At 42.1% G+C, this 18,731-nt stretch overlaps 1 protein-coding gene across 1 annotated transcript in view; it reads left to right on the top strand.

Moving 5' to 3' along the window:
- Positions 1-14,646, top strand: part of bgnb (biglycan b) — a 16,294-nt gene extending 1,648 nt beyond the window's left edge. Inside the window, exons 2-8 of the mRNA XM_083920902.1 lie at positions 4,790-5,054; positions 8,907-9,019; positions 9,811-10,024; positions 10,144-10,254; positions 12,477-12,570; positions 12,951-13,089; positions 13,178-14,646. Coding sequence (XP_083777028.1) covers positions 4,805-5,054; positions 8,907-9,019; positions 9,811-10,024; positions 10,144-10,254; positions 12,477-12,570; positions 12,951-13,089; positions 13,178-13,375 — 1,119 coding nt within the window. The 5' untranslated portion in view covers positions 4,790-4,804 and the 3' untranslated portion in view covers positions 13,376-14,646. The remainder of the gene's footprint in view (positions 1-4,789; positions 5,055-8,906; positions 9,020-9,810; positions 10,025-10,143; positions 10,255-12,476; positions 12,571-12,950; positions 13,090-13,177) is intronic.
- The last annotated feature ends 4,085 nt before the right edge of the window (positions 14,647-18,731 follow it).

Genomic DNA, 18,731 nt, shown 5'->3' with positions numbered 1-18,731 from the left:
TCTGGTGCGGCCTTGTCTCTGCATCGTTGAGCAGCTTGCCACCACATCCAAGCTTAGCGGCATCTGAGAAGCTGCCAAACAATTCCTTTTTTAGGAATAGCAGTCACCAAATTACAGCCGCTGAGGCAGTTAACTCCACCCGATTGCTCCTACTGGACCCGCCTAGCACTAACAGCATGTGTGTCTGAAGAGTATATGAATTTAGGGTATGTGTGTGTGTATGTGCCTGTCTGTATGTGTTACGTGTGTGGAGGAAAGGAGACATAGCATAAGGAAGTGAAGGAGTTCAGCCAAATGACCAGATCATTTAGGAGGCGGACCAAAACAATATAGATGATTTATATATACAGTACCAGTCAAAAGTTTGGACACACTTTCTCATTTATTTGAATGGGAAAGCGTGTCCAAACTTTTGACTTGTACTTTATGTGTGTTTGGAACAGTTGCCTTCCAACAAGCTTTAGCATGGGTTTTGCATTCATGTTTTTTTAGGTGTCAGATTTTTGTTGCAGCCCGGATCTTGTTCAGAATAACACGATGTAACTCTTACTTAAAACAACAAATATCCCCTGGAGCGACTCCAGACCGAATTTTATTTTATTCTCTGCAACACAATAAGCCATGTCAAATATTTTGTGCTCAGTCAGCACTGTGAACCACCCTGTGATGCTAAACTGCACTGAGTGTTGACGTGGCATTTGCCAATACACCAGCGTTGTTGGGCCAGCTGGCACTGTTGGTGAGCTCTCTGCCCCACCTTAACGCTTCTCTGCCAACACACTCTAAGGAGCAGAGCTGATGTTCTCCTGAGTAGGAATACACAGATAAAATGAGCCAGAGTTTCATGCCTTGATCAATATTGTAAAGCGTAATGGATTTTGGCATCTGCAGCTCATGCAGGTGCCAAAGGATTCAGCATTCGCTTCAGATGCACGTAGGAACAGCAGCTGTGACTAAAACATGCTGTGATAAAAGGGGTTGTGATGATTTTACACGTATAACAGTTAAAACTTTTTTGTGGAGAAAATATTGCAGCAATTAAGTCAAAAGAAAGTCTGGGTTGTGTGGATGACTGGGTGGGAGGTAATAGGGATGGCCCTTCTCTCTGCTGTGGTCATGGGAGACCAAACACTGTGCATGGTATCTTGAGATGATTGTTCTTGGCAACACAAAGAGCATATAGCTTAGATATACAATTTTCTTTAGCTTGAAGAGGGCAAAGGCTGCCTTGTGGGAACTCTAGTCACATCAAAGTAATTACGTTGGATGCGAGGGCTGACAAGTACCCAGCACTTGATGGATAGTGCATATAGGAAATGTAAAGCTAATCTCAGACGTTTGGTGTGGGAAACTCAAACAACTGATACACTGTAGGGTGCATTGTTCACCAGATGGTGCTTTCACCGACACCCACTGCATTTTTTATTGTCAGTTCGCTTTCATCCACCCATGCATCCATCCCTGAATCCTGCATAATATCTGCCCTAATGCACCTTCTTCTTCCTTTATTTTATTGTCACCTTTCGAATCCAAGCGTAAACCAGAGGTTCAGTTATATTATGTGTGTGTGTGTGTGTGTGTGTGTGTGTGTGTGTGTGTGTGTGTGTGTGTGTGTGTTTGTGTGTGTGAACTGACACACACACGCACACACACACACACACACGCACACAGTGGCGTACACAGGCTGTCTGTGGGGCAGGGGTGAAAAAATTTAAAAAAGCACCAGCAAACAGAAACTTTTCTAACAGGGCAGCCTACAGGCAAAACATCATACTTTATCTACCATAGGGGCATCCAATACTGCACTTCATCATGTTTTCTCCAGTGGAATGGCGCCAACCCATACTCCCACACTGTACCATATATCCATCCATTAAACCACTCTTTGCCTTTGGATGTGAGAAGAGCCATGGCAATAACAATTAAGACTGAAACCTTTGGTTTGTTTTTTCGCCTCAGACCGGATGTTTGGCGGCTCACAGTTTAACTGGAAGCAGAGTAGAGGAATTCGTACTTACACACACCAGGGCCGGATAAAAGTGGTTATTACAGCCCGAGAGGTTGCTTGATTGTGGGATGTAGTTTAGTTTTAACGTCATATTGTGTTTATAGACTTAGACGTCATTCCTGGATGATGATGGATTATTCTTCTTCCTGTCTGCCTTTTTTTCTCATCCATTGTCCCCTACACCTCTACATGCAAATCTCACATTATTGCACACTCCACAGAACAGAGCAAGGGTGCTACATTTTTAGATTTACAATACTCATTAATCCTCCCACAGTGTTGCAAAGCACAAGTCACAAAAATAGTAGGTGTATAAATAAATCTGGTGGTGTCTTCTATATAACAGCTCTATTGTCTGTTGCGTGTCATTATGTGATGCTGCTGACTATATATGCCCTCAATGTGTCCTTCTCACTGCATTCTTCTAGCTGGGCCAGTGGCGTTTTTTCTTTTCTGCAAAATGGTATAATTTGTCTGCTATTTTTATTGTAGGGAGCAGACTGCAGGGGCCAGTTATTTATGCTTCCAGGCCAGGTCCATTTCATGCACAGGCTCTTTGTTTTACAGATTTGAATGTCCCATAATAATACTTTTCATTCCTTTGAATGGAGCAAAAACACTGTACAGTTGCAGAGGATTACATGAGCAACTTTAAAGCGCAATGATCACAGACTGAAAATTGATAATTTTCTAATATATAATTCAGAGTTCAAAAGGTTATAAATAGTATTTGTTGAAGTCGAATTGATACGCATGTGCTGTTAATTCATCACCCACATGGTGCAATGCATGTACTCTGACCACATTCATCTTTGCAAAATGTTTTTAAGCCTCCGCTTTTGTAATTGAAAGGATCAGAATCAGTTCAGTATTAGAATGTTTTTATAAAGTGTGAAAGGAAAAGCATTTCCCCAATGTTAAAATGCCCCTGAACCCCATTGCAGTCTCTTCAAAGGCCATTCAAAATTGCTCTGACACATTTGAAGTTCAGTACAAACTCCCAAACACACTCTCCACATTTCACTCTGAGACATTTGAACCTTCACTCCTTTTTTGTTATGTCATCCCTCCCTCATTTCTCCCTACCCTGCTCCTACATGATAATGCTGAAAGAAAAAACTTGCTCTCTCCTTGTTTCCAAAGAAAACGATTCTCATGGATTCTTAAACTTCCCTGGAAAGTCGATTTTCACGGCAAACCGGTGGTATCAAAACTCCCAGGCTTTCTGTGAGATTTCGTAGCTGGGGATCAGAGAAGGGAATTCACAGGAGAAGTTTAGAGATTATAGGGTTTTAGGTCACCCCAGGGTCCAGTGTAGGACTGGACTTCATAGGATTAGTTTCAGGCTAATTTCCTGCTGGGATCGATTGGCATTGTAATAATTTGTTTTTCTAGAAGTTAGATAGGTTGAGGCGTTAGTTAGGTCAGTGAAGGAAGGGATGAAGCAAGTAAACAAACACAGACACATGCATACGCCTGGTGACCTCAATCAGCTTGTGTGTGTGTGTGTGTGTGTGTGTGTGTGTGCGCGCACAGCTATGACATCATGGAGTCTGTGTTTCATGACATGCACTCAAACTCATGTGCATGCACACAGACGCTCTTGCACACACCCAGTTCCCCCTCTAAATGAATGGTGGCCTTGTTTAACTGCTCGGTTGCATGAATAAAGTTTTCCACCACTGAGGTGATGTCCTCTACACTATGCCATCGGTCTGTGAGAAGTGACTAACTCTCTAGGGAATGGACTCGGTGTGCAGGAAGCAGACAGTGACATTTTTTTGGTGTGGTTTAAGTGACTTTCATTCCCGGAGTCGACTCCTGGCGAGTTTCCCCGGGGGAATGAGTCCATTTCTCCTCACCAGCCTCCAGCTGCTGGTCTGCCTGTTAGGTGTGGTATAAACAGTAGGGTTTTATAATTAGGATAAGCAGACCATTTCATAATATTTCAATGCCCATTTATCACTGACTATTATTCTTAGCTATGAATTTGAAACCCTTGTGCACATGGCTGGATAAGGGAGTCCAGGGACCCAGTATGTGGACATTTGGATTAAGCACAATGTTTGGGCCCCCCAGGGGCTGGGGCCCCAGAGCAGTCTTTTGCTGAGGGTTACCTAGCCAGACATACCAACAGATTTGAATTTGGAGTTCCAACGGCTGTGTGCGTGGCCCAACACGGCTGTCGCGGGCAAAGGAAGCGTGTGGGCATGGCTTCCATTCCCAATTTAGACTGGCTTTTGGACCACATTCCTTTTACTTGCTGTATCTATTAACTGGCATCTAAGTGTGTACATTAAAGGGGACACATGCTCATTTTTAGGTTCATACTTGTATTTTTGTTTTTCTACAATAACCCCTTTTTATTTTTAAACTGTTGGCCTGAATATACTGAAAGACCCCTCCCAAAAGAGACCAGTCTGCTCTGACTGGTCAGCCTTTCTGGGTTTTCTGTATCTGCACTCCCAGCTTCTCTGCACGTTACTGCAGCCGGGGAATGACTGTAACAGCACTGTAGCGGCACTTTTTTACCTTTATATAGTACAGTTACAACAATACAACCATACAGAAGCCCTGATGGCTCATTTAGAGACAGTTTCTGAATACAAGCTGTGTGGATTTCTCGGTGGATTGAGTGTTTTGATACTTTCAATCATTCATTCATTCATTCATTATTTACATAGCACCACAACCTCTTTTATAACCACTTGTTACAATATACAGTAGGACCTTTAATGTACAATATACCTGATGTTCTCCTTACTTCTTATGTTTTCTCAGGTGTATAAGTTAAAGATGTTGCCACATTGCTCCCTCCTGCTGTTGCTATGCGTTGCTCAGCTGTCCTCCACCTCCTCGGCCCTTCCCTTCGAGCAGAAAGGCTTCTGGGATTTTGCCATGGACAGCATGGACAGCGCTGGGATGATGACGATGATGAGGGATGAGGAAGAAGGCTCAGCTGTAGAGGAGATCCTCCCCCCCGACATACCAATGTGTCCGTTTGGCTGCCACTGTCAGCCCAGGGTCGTCCAGTGTTCTGACCTCGGTCAGTGAGAGTGTATGTGACAGAGAGAGATGCATGTCTATGATGCTTTGTCATCATTTCTATGTGTGTGTGTGTGCGTGTGTCAAGATGTTCAGACAGCAAATGAGTTGAATGACAGAGTGAGTGAGCATGACCTGAGCCTCGCATGACTTTCATAGCTCCAGGGAGTAAAGTCCTCCTCTGGTGTATAATCTAAGAGAGGAATTTCTTCCTCGGGATAATGCTGGTGTATATTCACAAGGAAAGGCATGTCTTTGAGGGATTTTGTGTTCCAGACTTTGTGTTTAGATACTGGGTGGGAGAGTAGGAGAGGGATGGTTCGAAAGGGGAAAAGACTAAGGCAAGAGAGTGAAGGAGGAACAGAAAAAAAAGAGAGATGGAAAGGGATCAAGACAGGATGAGACGAAGGTAAAGAGAAAGACAAAAAAGGGACACTGTGATCAGAGGAGATGAAAAGTTTATAATCTCCCCACTGTCTTTAAGGAGCTGTTTCATGTATTTTTGGGGGCGTGGGCAGGATGCTTAATAAAAACCCAAAACAGGAGGGGAGGATGAAGGGAACAATTTCAACAGTTAGTTTAAAAAGGGTTTAAAGATGGAAGAAGAAAGACTAAGTTAAAAGTTGTGTTCATGTGTCAGGATAAGGACATGAGGATAATGGATTTCCACTAGAAAAACATAAAGCTAATTTGCTTGTGAGAAAAATACATGAAACAGGGACACAACTCAAATTATTGGCTTATTTCCATCATTGAGGGAAGTTCAATCCATATTATTATATATAATATTTGTGAAGATGAACATAAGTTTCTCGAAGTCAGAAACCAGAGAGGTAGGTCTCAAACTTGATGTCGTCAAGCATAAAGTCTGGAGCTGCTCCATTGACAATGAACAGAGACTGACTTGGTTTGTTTTTGTTTTTTTATACCTAAATAAGCTTTATTCTATGGTAGTGTTCCCATTCCCATAGGTGCTTTCAGTTGCATCTTTAACACTACACTGGAGATCAAATTAATTATTGATTTATTCTGAAATACTGTTATTTTTTATCATTCAGAATTTGATAGAATATCTGCTGTGACCATACCACTGCTGTACTAGCATGTTTTTTTCAAAATAACCATGGCACTTCAACAAAAGTTTTTGAAGAAAAAAGAGAACAAAATTAGATCACAGTAACCACTGTGTTAGAAGAGAAGGTTTAAACAATGTTTTCTTAGGGCTATATGATTAAAAAATGAATAGGAAGTATAGAGGCCCTTGCTTTGAATGACTACAGGAAATCTGTGCCCAAAGTTTCTCACACTGCTCTGTTCTGATCTTGGTTCGTTCTTGCAATCTCTTCCACAGCTGGGTAGCTGCAGTGGGTTTCTTAGAAATGACTTTGTTGCCAAGGATTTCCCAGAGATTCTCTACGGGGTTTAGATCTGGACCTCCAAATTTAACTGACTTCTTTAGACATTTGGGTTCAATCTTTCCCTACTCCGATGGCGAACAGAATGTTCCTCATCGGTTCCAAGTAAATTGAACTTTAGCAATGTCATGTCATGGTTTGGGAGATGTTTCCTACAGCAGGAGTTGGGCTTCTTGTACAGCTACATGGCAGGGTGAATGCAAGTGTTTACGTGAACCTCATAGGCAACATGCAATACATTTATTTTAATTGTCTCCCAGTCAGCACACAATTTGCATGCAAGACTATGCCCCCTGTCACACTGCCACAGAATAAATCAAGTATTAATAATTTGTTCTCTAATCTTGATCTCCAGTGTCAATACATGATGACGTCACAAATTTGAGTTTTGGGAATTGGGAGTGAGTCAGTCACATTTAGTCATGTATATAACTCAAAATATGATTTTCATGAAGCTTTTATAGTCTGTCTGTATCTTAATTTTAGTCATGTTTCCATACAAGCATATGCTACAATTTCCCGCCTGTGGATATTATAAGTGCATGCTATTCTTCCTCTGTCTGTTCTTACAGGGCCAAATAAACTGCGTTCAGTCTTATTCTGGCATATAAAGATTCCTCACATTATACTGGCTATATAACTCTAATAAGCTGTCTGTGTTTAGACATAATGGTTTTGTCGAATCATCATTTTACAAGCTCTATATATTTACTGTCCCTGGTCTCTCTGCTGCGGGTAAATGTGGAAGCGTATAATTTCCGAGATGTCAAGTGCTTATTTAGAACAGATGTATTTTGGCGGTGGCGTCTGTCTCCTTTCAGGGTGAATCCCAGCATGATGTTGGGTATTTGTGTTGAGGGGCGCTGGGGTTTAAGAAGGTGCTAGTTTTGTCAGTTTGTGGTAAAGGCTTTGAGATTTGTGGCAGATACGGATGACATGCTGTGGTTTGGGGTTTAGAGTGTTAAAGGAATCCAGTTAATCAGGATGTGGGTACTTTTTTTTCAGGTTTGTTTATCATGTCTGTTAGGTGTGATGCAGGCATACACATTTGAAGGTTTCCAGCTGGCAGGATGCAGATTGAAAGCTGCAGGTGTTGGTTGGAAGATAAATATTTTCCACCACGTTCATCCACCTGGTAACATTGTGCACCTTGAGAGTCTTACAGCAGCTGTAACAACTTTGCTGCACTTGAGAAAATCATAGAGACTGAGTTTTGTTTATACAAAACTTTGCAACTTTAATGAATTTATCTTCTCTGAAGGCAAAATCTTTCCTAATGTCTTAAATACTCTTTAAAGTTCAAATCCTCAGCCACTGCACCAGATTTCTCAGCACTGCACTGTGTGGACGTGGTTTGTACAGAATGTCAGAGGGAGAGTTGAGGGTTTGATCCTGTGTGGTGACATGGAGGGTGTGGCACAGTGCAGCAAAAGCCATATATCTAAACTTAACTCTAGATGGACAGCTCTGGGTAGAGTCCTGTGGGACAGATGTGGTTGGTGGCAAACAGGATCCCAGTGGGACATCTGGCGTCCTCTCTCAACAGCGGGTCGGATTGCATGATGGTCGTCATCCAGATGAGGTCGGCCCTGGTTGGGATTCGCTTACCGTGGCCTGTCTGCGCCACTGACCACATCTGATACATTCGTCCATGTGTCCCCTGTGATGTGGTCTTGTAAATTATCACTGGTTTGAGTCATTTTCCAGAGAGATCACTGAATGGAATAAAGCAGGTGTATTTCTTAACGCTGTCCGCTCTTTGTAACCCATTCTTAGCCTTTATGAATTTATTGCTTGGTAAACAATATTCACAAGCAACCCTAACCATGCCCTAACACTTCTTGCTGTCACTCTATGTCTTCATTGCTTCTTAATAGGTGTTTCTGTCACGAAGAAGCCAAAGTTAAGACACTTGGCATGCAAGCTTCACCACCACTTACACATAAACACACTCAGCTTGCATTTCTTAGTGCCAGTGTGCTCTCTTTTTATGTTTGTGATGTGTGATTTTACTTATGGTGTTTAAGTCACATCCTTTGTGACTTCTGTCAAATTGACACCAGATGGAAATTATCTGGTGTCCCCATCTGGCATGTCTTTGTAAGTGAAAAACCAGTAATGCTAGACCAGTACTGCTAGTTACAGTATGTGCCGCTTTGACGTCTCTGTGTGACCTCCATGGTTGTGTCTATGTCCATCTCTCATTAAAATAATAGACAAGGAGACCCAAACTGCTCATTTGAGATAGTGTGGGAGTGTGACTGGGTTCATGCTTAGTCCTGATGGAGGTTTTGAAACACACAGTGACTATTTATTTTGTCTGACTAACATATCCTAAGAGCTTGCCCGTTGAAAACAAACTGGTTTTAAGGTGTTGGTTCACCCATGGAAACATTTAATGGAGTATGATTCCCTTCTGTGTTTTTATTGGTTTTCAGGTCTGACTGAGGTGCCAAAGAATATTCCTCAGGACACCAAGTTCCTGGACCTGCAGAACAACCGTATCACTGAGCTTAAAGAGAATGACTTCAAAGGCCTTACTAACTTATATGTAAGGCACACACACACACACACACACACACACACACACACACACACACACACACACACACACACACGCACGCACGCATGCACGCACGCACGCACACACGCACACACACACGCACACACACACACACCCGCACACACACACACACACACACACACACACACACACACACACACACACACACACACACACACACACACAGTCTGGTCACATTCATGACATCCCTTTCAGCATTAGATCAGCACCACTGAAGGATGTGTAAACGACTCAGCTCAGCCTATATTGGCTTTGGTAGTGTGAAATATCACTATGACCCTCCGTTTCCTCGAGGATTTAGAAGTTCATTTCCTTTCTTTTTTCCCCTCCACCAACCTTCGCTCTGAGAGCTTTAATTGTATTAAGTTTGAGCCTGGAGCCAAATGGGAGTATTCAAGCTCACATCCTTGCCTCTCTTAGCAGAAAGGCTTTGCTCACTCCTGATTCAAGAGCGCTGACCAAGAGAAATATTAAGTCTGGCAGTTTAGGAAAATCCCCACATAACATTATACAATAACATCTCTATTAGGGTCTGTTTGCCTCAGCCATTTGTCTCCATCTTTTAGCCAGTGCAGGTTGAAATAGTCTGGTGATGGATCTGTTTTAATTCATTTCAGATTCAGTGGACAGAGGATGCAAACATAAGCACTTGTACGATATTTATTTTATTTTAGTTTCCTTACTTTTCTTTTTATGACTGTCTGGTTACTAAAGTGGGTGTTCAATTTCGCCTCTCCATGGTTACTGTGTTTTTTCAGGGTCTGTCTCTGAGGAATAACCTTATTTCCAAAGTCCACCCCAGAACATTTGTGCCTCTGAAACGCATGCAGAAGCTCTACTTCTCCAAGAATCTGCTGACCACTGTCCCAAAGAATTTGCCTGCCTCTCTGGTTGAGATGAGGATCCACGAGAACCGCATCAAGAAGGTGGCAGCTGGAGCCTTTTCGGGACTGGGCAACATGAACTGCATAGGTTAGAAATGCTGATGACTTCAACAAATCTAGGCAATACCCTGTGGTTCTCACCACTGCATAGAAAATTAAAGAGACTGTATTTTATTTAATTCCACAAATATTCCCTTCATCTTGCAGAAATGGGAGCAAACCCCATCCACAACAGTGGTTTTGAGCCTGGAGCCTTCAAGGGACTGAAACTCAATTATCTGCGTATATCAGAGTCCAAACTGACTGGGGTGCCAAAAGGTAACAAATCATCTGTTTGGGTAAAACGCTAACACATTTAGAATGGGTTCATCTTTAAATGAATAATTCAGCATTTTGGGGAATATGCTTATTCGCATATTGATACCACTCTTGTGTCTGTATGCTAAATATGAAGCCAGCTGCAGATTAGCATGGCACAAAGATCAGAAATGAAGGGAAACAGCTAGCTTGGCTCTGTCACCTACCAGAACCTCCAAGACTTACTAAAGCCTCTTTCACACATGCACTGCAAACCTTAAATGATATTACTCTGTGGAGCTGTTAGTCTAGCATCTCCAAACTAATTTGCAAATGCGTTCTCGGTTTGGTTCTTAATTCCTCTTCAATTTCCAAAGGGCGGTATCAGTGGTGAAGAAAAAAATGCCTCTGGATGCAGTTGGATAGATCTACAACTAATCAGAGATACAAAACATGACCCACAACCAATCAGAGCAATGGAACAATGTAGCCTGGCCGGTTTTGAGGGCAGACCATTGCCTGCTGATGCAATATTTCGCACTGGTTACTACCGTAAGCAAATGTTTTATTTGCCCTTTCGCTTGAAGGGAATGGGAGGTGAATGATTATCTTGCATGGGTGACCATCTCTTGAAGCAGAAGAAAAATGGTGGCCAGGTCACAAACTTTATTAAATTACGGCTGAACAGTACACTAAGGGCGCACTCACACTGTCCTTCCACACCGCGCCCCGGGCTTTAGGGTACTTGGCCCCCCCTCCCTCTCCCCCCGTTGGCCAGCCCGTTTGTACTCACACTGCCTGGGCCTCGCGCAAATGCTTCTTGACTGTCGACAGGTCACACGCATTGATTGACGCCATCGCGATGCGTCGCTTTGTTTACAAATCTTTCCATAGACCTCGGAGTTTTTGTGCGTCTTGTCCGACTGTTTTTGAATATTTTCATCCGACCAAATCTGCAGTAAACACTCCACCTCCGCATCACACCAACGTGAACCTTTCGCCCCCATTGTTGTTGTTAAATGTCCGCGCATGGTCCGTCTTTTTTTTTTTCTATGTCGAACAGGTGCACATAAAATGACGTGAGAGCCACCGTAGGCGTCGGGCTCGTGCTCGTACACGTGCGCACGCTCGTGCTCATACATGTGCAAACACGCTCTACAAAAGCCCATCTCTCTCAAACGGGCCGTGGACGGACGCGGAGCGGTTCACACTGCTCAAACTCACTAGGCTTTTCCCGTAAAACCTGTTTTGGCCCGGTGCGGAAGGACAGTGTGAGTGCGCCCTAAAATGTCTTTCACTTTACACTTTAGGTGAGAAATAGGCAATACAGTAACATAATCCTGATTCATATTTGATCAGTGCTGCCTAGTTTGACAGTTTTATCAGAGTTTCGCAAGCCTGGTAAATTGTGCTAGACGTAGAATGCCGTCAGTGGTCCTCTTAAACCCGCCTCACATGAGATAAACGGCTGGCCCATCAGATATAAAGCTGTTGGGATATTGTCAATAAATATGGAAGAAAACAAACATCGATGGGTCAAGATGAAAGAGTCATTTACACAAAGACGGCAACTAAAATGTCAAATTGGAGAGATGTTGAGTTCGGGAACTTCTGTCAGTAAGGGCCGATGACAAAATCGTTAAACAAATTCAGGAAAGGCAAGAGACTGTTGTTTTATTACCAAATTATAAACTGGCTACATGACTACATGGTGTCATCTGTGTCATGTCCTGCCTTCTGCACACTCTACCCAGGCCCAACCCCTCCCCTAAACCAAACGGAGTATTTCCTGTAAGTAAGAATGCCTCAGACACAGAGAATCTCCTTTTCTGTGCTACACGTGTGAAAAGGAAACTTTAGATAATATATGGATTTGATTCATCAGACAACGTCTAGATTTCATGAGAAAACAGCTTAGCTAACTTGTGATATCTGTTTTGTTAAATCTGTACAATTCTTCACTGGTTGCAAACTAACTACTACTGACTACACAAACAAACAATATATAATGTGGTAATTAGAGAGTTTTAGAGATACTGGTAGTCAGATATTTTTGACCTTTGACCGGAGGTAAGCTAGCTATTTCACCTTGTTTCCAGTCTTTAAGCTAAGCTAGGCTAACCAGCTGCTAGTCGTAGCTTCATGTTTAACTGACAGGACACAAAAAAGGAATGGACAGCTACGGAACAAGATCAAATCTCACCCTGAAGTAGAGTCTTACAGGTTTAGTGTCTTTCTTTCAGATCTCCCAGAGAGTCTCCATGAGCTTCATCTGGACCACAACCAGATCCAGGCTGTGGAATTGGAGGACCTGAAGCGCTACAAAAACCTGTACAGGTATGTTTCCCACATTAACATCATGGTTATTCCTATTCCTAGCATAACTGATTTCTTACACCCTACTTGCATTTCTGTGAAGAATTACCATGTGGTTTTAATTTTTTTTTTTAACACATTCCCAGTCAGCAGTGCCCCTCAGGGGTAATATTATGAACTACACCTACATGCCACTACAAAGCAGAAGGATACCTCTGCTGGTTTATGTTTGTGTGGGCTTTTCCACTCAACAGCAGTCTTCTCTTAATAAACCTTTTCACAGCAGCGTAACTTTGTCTAAGTAGGAAAAACACAGGTGTTCCTACTCTCTACACTGTTGTTCTATTAAACTTTGTTAAATTGTTTTGTACCTAATTCACGTTTCTCTTCACTTTTTCCAGGTTGGGCCTTGGCTATAACCATATCCGTAACATAGAGAACGGCAGTCTGTCCTTCCTCCCCAGGCTGAGAGAGCTGCATCTGGACAACAACCGTCTCACTCGTGTTCCCAAAGGCCTCCCAGATATGAAATACCTACAGGTGAGTCTAGCATGCACACATTTTGTTTGCCATCTGAGACCGAAGGTTTCATCTTCTTACCCTCGACATTGCCACTCTTGCTTTCTAGGTGGTGTATCTCCATTCCAACCACATCAACCAGGTGGGAGTGGATGACTTCTGCCCTCGAGGATTTGGGATGAAGAGGACGTTCTATAACGGCATCAGCTTGTTTGCTAATCCTGTCAACTACTGGGAGGTGCAGCCTGCAACGTTCCGCTGTGTCAGCGACCGACTGGCCATTCAGTTTGGCAACTACAAAAAGTAAAGACGGGGGGATACAGAGAGAAGGAGAGAGTGAGGGGAAGGTGATGGCGAAGAAGCGGATAATTTAAATGATGAAAAAAACTTGAGCAATGGGGGGAAGGGAGTTCATATTTGGGATAATTAAATTTATTTTTAGTTTTTGGAGAGGATGAGTGATGGAGGGGATAGGCAATAAACTGATGAAAAGGAAATAGTAAGAGAAGTAAAAAAATAAAATAAAATCACATACTGTAACTTGAAGGGAGGTGAAAGCAAAAAGCTTGCAGTACTTTACCCGAGTTTCCGCATTTTTTAGTTTAAGGTTTTGAAAGTTTTGCCATTTAGAACGAAAGAAACAGAGGAGACTGTTTGAGAAGAATGTTTTTTCCCCAACCTAAAGCGATAAAAAATTGAAACTTGTGAAGCGTTTCATTCCATATTTTTTACACAATAGCGCCTATTGTGATAGAAGTCTTTTTTTAATTAACATTTTTGGTTAAGATTTTAAGTAAAAAATAGAAAAGCAATGCATTATAGATGTTTTATATATACATAAAAAGGTGCTCTGTATGACTTTCTGCATGTGCTAATTGGGGAGAGGCTACATCACGTTGGCCCTCAACTCTGTGATTAAATTATACTGTATTATTAAACAACTAGTCACAGATTTGGGCTATATTCCACTACTTACAGACACAAAAACAACTGTACAAAAAGATAGAAACTATTATACAAGTTTGCCAGTTCAAAAACATTTTTGTATATATCATACAGTAGAAGTTGACTGATTAAAAAGGGCAATGCATACATTTTAAAATTCCCCATCAGCCCTAAACATCTTTTCTTGTTGATGTGAGGTAACTGATACACCAGCCTGTGCCTTTACTAAATATTATGCTGTCTGTATGATACTTTAATACAGTATTCCTTAAGGGGACACTAGTGGTAGTGGGGTTTTGCCCCAGTTACAGAAAACACACATCTGCTTTGCTTTGAGATAATGAAGGCAGTGTGTTCACATAGTATCACAAACAAAAGTAGTGTTGATGCATTGTTTTGCACAGTTTTTCTGTTATGCTTTATCTGCTTCAGGGTTATCGGAGGGTTAGCCTGTTTACATTGGTAGACCTATGTGGAACTACTATAGCCATTAGTATTCTTTCCTGTCTCTATTCTGTAATCTGACAAGCTGCTGCTGCATGTGAATAAAGACATTTTTAGCCTGCTGCATAAAGCTGGAGAACAACTGATGGCCCCGGGGTTGGATGCTGTGTGAGAAATAAAGATGAAATAAAGTGGAAAACATTTGATGAATGAATCTGAACGCTTAAGCAGAGACATTCTCCAGAGTCCACACTTAACATGTACAACACGATCACATTAAATGCATTATATGACAATAACTAATGGTAATAATAATAATCATAATTTGGAAGTTGGGGTTTAAATCCTGCTTGTTGATGTACAAATCAAATCAAATCAACCTTTATTTATATGGCATACAGAAACGTATCGCAAAGTGCCTTACAGAGATGTACAGAAAAAGAGAAACATAAAAAGAAAACAGGAGAAGAAAGTTAATCCAACCCTCCCACCCCCACAGTCATGCACAGAGACATACACAAATATGTATACGTTCATACACACATTCACACATACACACATACACACACAGCCACGCTGACACCCAGACACACAGACACACACACTCACACCTACACAAACACTAACTGTCACTACAGAGACATGGTCGGGGAGCGAGACCTGAGGTACAGAGGAGGCTAGAGGAAGCTACCTTTGGGGGGCCAACCACACTGGGAGAGATCCCACTCCAAGGTCGCAGGGAGAACCGCCACAGAGACCACCCTAACTTGGGCAGACAGGAGGCTCCGCACCAAGGTGCAGAGCCCTCTAGTCGCCCGGGCCGGAACTATCCACGGGACAGCACCCCCCGCGGCCAGACCAGAAACAACTCCCAATCTGGCAGGCCCCCTGAGGAAACACTGGAGATCAAAAACTGTTGCCTAAAACAGTAAAGGGTTAAAAATGGAGGCTAAAAACATGAGGACATGACTAAAACATAAAAGCATAAAAGCACAGAGGCTAAAAACATGAACTAGAACATAAAAGCATAAGAGCATAAGACATGAGAGGCCATAAAAAATAAAAGCATGAAGGCTAAAACACAGATTAAAACAGTATAAAAGGATAAAAAGTGCTCTGATTAGCACTGCCTAAAATAAATCAAAAAGAGTTAAGATTTCAATTAAAAGCCTGGTTAAAAAGATGGGTCTTAAGCCTCTTTTTAAAAACCTCAGCAGTCTCCGCGACCCTGAGGTTCCCCGGGAGGCTGTTCCACAGTCGGGGCCCATAACAACTGAAAGCCGCCTCCCCGTGCTTTTTTTAACTTACCTGTGGTATGGTTAAAAGGCCTGTGCCGGAGGACCTCAGGGTCCACAGCGGCCGATAAGGTAAAAGCAAATCAGATAGGCAAGAAGGCCCAAGACCGTTAGGACACTTAAAAACTAGTAGAAGAACTTTAAAATCAATCCTGAAACGCACGGGGAGCCAAATGCAGCGACTTTAAAACTGGTGTTATGTGCTCCCGCCCTCTGGTCCTTGTCAGCACTCGTGCAGCTGAGTTTTGTAATAATTGTAGTTTCGAAATGCTCTTTTTGGGAAGGCCAGAGAGCAGGGCATTACAGTAGTCTATACGACAAGAGATAAAAGCATGCATCAGCACCTCCGTGCTGGCCTGAGAGAGAAACGGGCGGACTCTGGCTATGTTCTTAAGGTGGTAAAAACCTATTTTTGTTATATTTTTGATGTTTGGAATAAAACTGAGCTCAGAGTCAAAAATCACACCCAGATTTTTTACAGATTGTGATAGTTTAAAATTCTTTAACTTTGGTAAAGGTTTCTCTTTCTGGCCCTCAGGACCAATGAGTAAAATCTCTGTTTTGTCCTGGTTGAGCTGTAGGAAATTCCCTGCCGGTCTACTGTATTGAAGGCGACGGTTAGATCCAGTAGTACCAAGACTGTAAGTTCATTGTTAAAATCTTTAAAAGGGCTGTCTCTGTACTGTGGTTCGTCCTGAAACCAGACTGACACTTCTCTAAAATGTTGTTTGCAATTAAAAAGTCATTTACTAGATTGAAAACAAGTTTTTCCAAAATTTTACTTAAAAACAGTAAGTTGGATACAGGCCGATAATTATTAAAGATGTTGGGATCTAAGTTGCTCTTCTTCAGAAGGGGCTTCACCACCGCCATTTTAAAGGAGGCGGGGAAGACCCCCATCTGAAGAGAGCAATTCACCATGTATAACAGCTGATCCTAGACTTTACTTTGTGGACTTTACTTGGGAGAGGACTCGACCAAGTGTCCTCGCATCAACCAGGGCAAAACTCTCCAGTGTTTCCTCGGGTAAAATCAAGGATCCAGGTGTGTCAACATTGGAAATCTGTTGGGGTAAAAGACTCGATCTGATGTCATTGATTTTATTTCTGAAGTGGTCTGCAAAGTCCTCACAAAGGGCGTCAGTTGGTGTTTTGGAGTATCTATTAAAATTTTTGTTTGTTAAAAGGTCAATTGTGGAGAAGAGGAATTTTTGGTTGTTTTTATGTTCGTTGATTAGTTTTTGGAAATGGGAGATTCTTGACTGTTTGATTGCGTTATTGTATTTTTTGAGATGTCCACGTAAAATTTCATAGTGAACTGTCAGTTTTGTTTTTCATCTCCTCTCAGCACTCCTGCAGTCTCTCTTTAGTGTTTTGGGTTTCTGCATTTCTCCACGGGGGTGTCGGTCTTGTAATACTTATTTTTATTGAGAGTGGAGTCACTGAGTCCAGCGTTGATTTTATTTTATGGTTAAAATTGTCAACAATAAAATCACATGGTGCTGGTAAAATTTCTGCAGGAGTGCTCTGTGAAATCTGGATAAAATTTGCAGGCACTTCAGAAGTTAGGAAGCGTTTCCTCACTGTTCTCACTGGGGCCTCCTGCTGGTTAAACTGGTGACTGTAAAAAACACACAGAAGTGGTCAGACACAGCCAGGTCCACAACAGAGGGCGCACCAACAGACAGGCCATAGATCATGACCAGGTCCAAGGTGCGCCCCCTGCTGTGGGTCGGCTGCGTGACATGTTGATTAAAATCAAGGCAATGGAGAAGGTTTAAAAATTCTCTCGACATAGGATTTGAAAAATTATCTATGTGTAAATAAAAAATCCACGGTTATTAGTATTCTGTTATAAGTGCTATGTGTTATTGACAGTAGCTCTGAGAATTCACTGTTCAAAGTACAGACTACATTCACTTCATAAGGTACACCATACAATCTATAGCAATCCAATTAGCTCTGCCATGAATTCACTTGTAGCCGAAGAAACCTGTACATTTCATTTGTTAACTTTATGTTTATTATTGAGGTTGGAGTGGTGTTGTTGTTCTGGAGACAGAATATTAGAAACCTCTCAATATGCAGTCCAGTTCAACGCCAATGTAAACAAGCTACAACCTCAGTGATAAACATATAATTAAAATAATACCTCTCAGACGGTGTCTATCAAAACTGAACATCATTATCTTTGTCAATGCGGAATTTATGGCAGAGCTGTTATATTGGATTACATTAGAGTTTCGAAAATGAACGACAATACATGTTAATTTGTTCGAACCAACGTCCAACTTCCACTGATTAATACTCAGAATATGTTTTACACGGTCAAATGTTTGATTCATCAATCATAATTTAATTTTCAAATATGCCGCTCGGCTCGGCGCGTCACCGCGCTGCGCCCCCAACCCATCTGATTCAATGATACAATGGTCCAGCCGTGCTTCAAAGAGGCAGAGCAGAGCGCGCTTGCCTGTGTTGACACTGGATGGATGGGCTATGCGGCGATGCTCTTGCGTGTGAAAGCGTTTGCAGCGCTTTATAAGCAGCTACGGGGAGATTTCACCTCGGATGAGATACGGAGGTGGAGGAAGTGCGACCAGCATCAGAGAAGAAAAAACACCCTTTTGGTTTCATCGAGTCTCCTCGGTGGCAGCGGCCCGTCGATTCTCAGAGGGAGCCGGGGGCTGGATTTGAAATGTCGCAGGGATGTGCTGGTGAGTCGGTTTGTGCTACAGAGCTTGATTGCAGCGTATAATAATAATGATAATAATGATAATAATGATAATAATGATGATAATAATAATAATAATAATAATAATAATAATAATAATAATAATAATAATATTAACAATAAAAAAAAAACAGAAGCAGACTTCGTGGCCGACAGGATGAATCTTCAGCAGGTGATCCTAACGAATAGACACGTTATCCTCTTTAGTCCCGTAAATACTGATAACCTGCATAGGCCTGGCGATAG

The sequence above is a fragment of the Echiichthys vipera genome (assembly GCF_963691815.1).
Source record: "Echiichthys vipera genome assembly, chromosome: 9".
NCBI lineage: Eukaryota > Metazoa > Chordata > Actinopteri > Perciformes > Trachinidae > Echiichthys > Echiichthys vipera.
The sequence above is the reverse complement of the archived record's forward strand: the minus strand, read 5'-3'. Positions and strand labels throughout refer to the sequence as shown.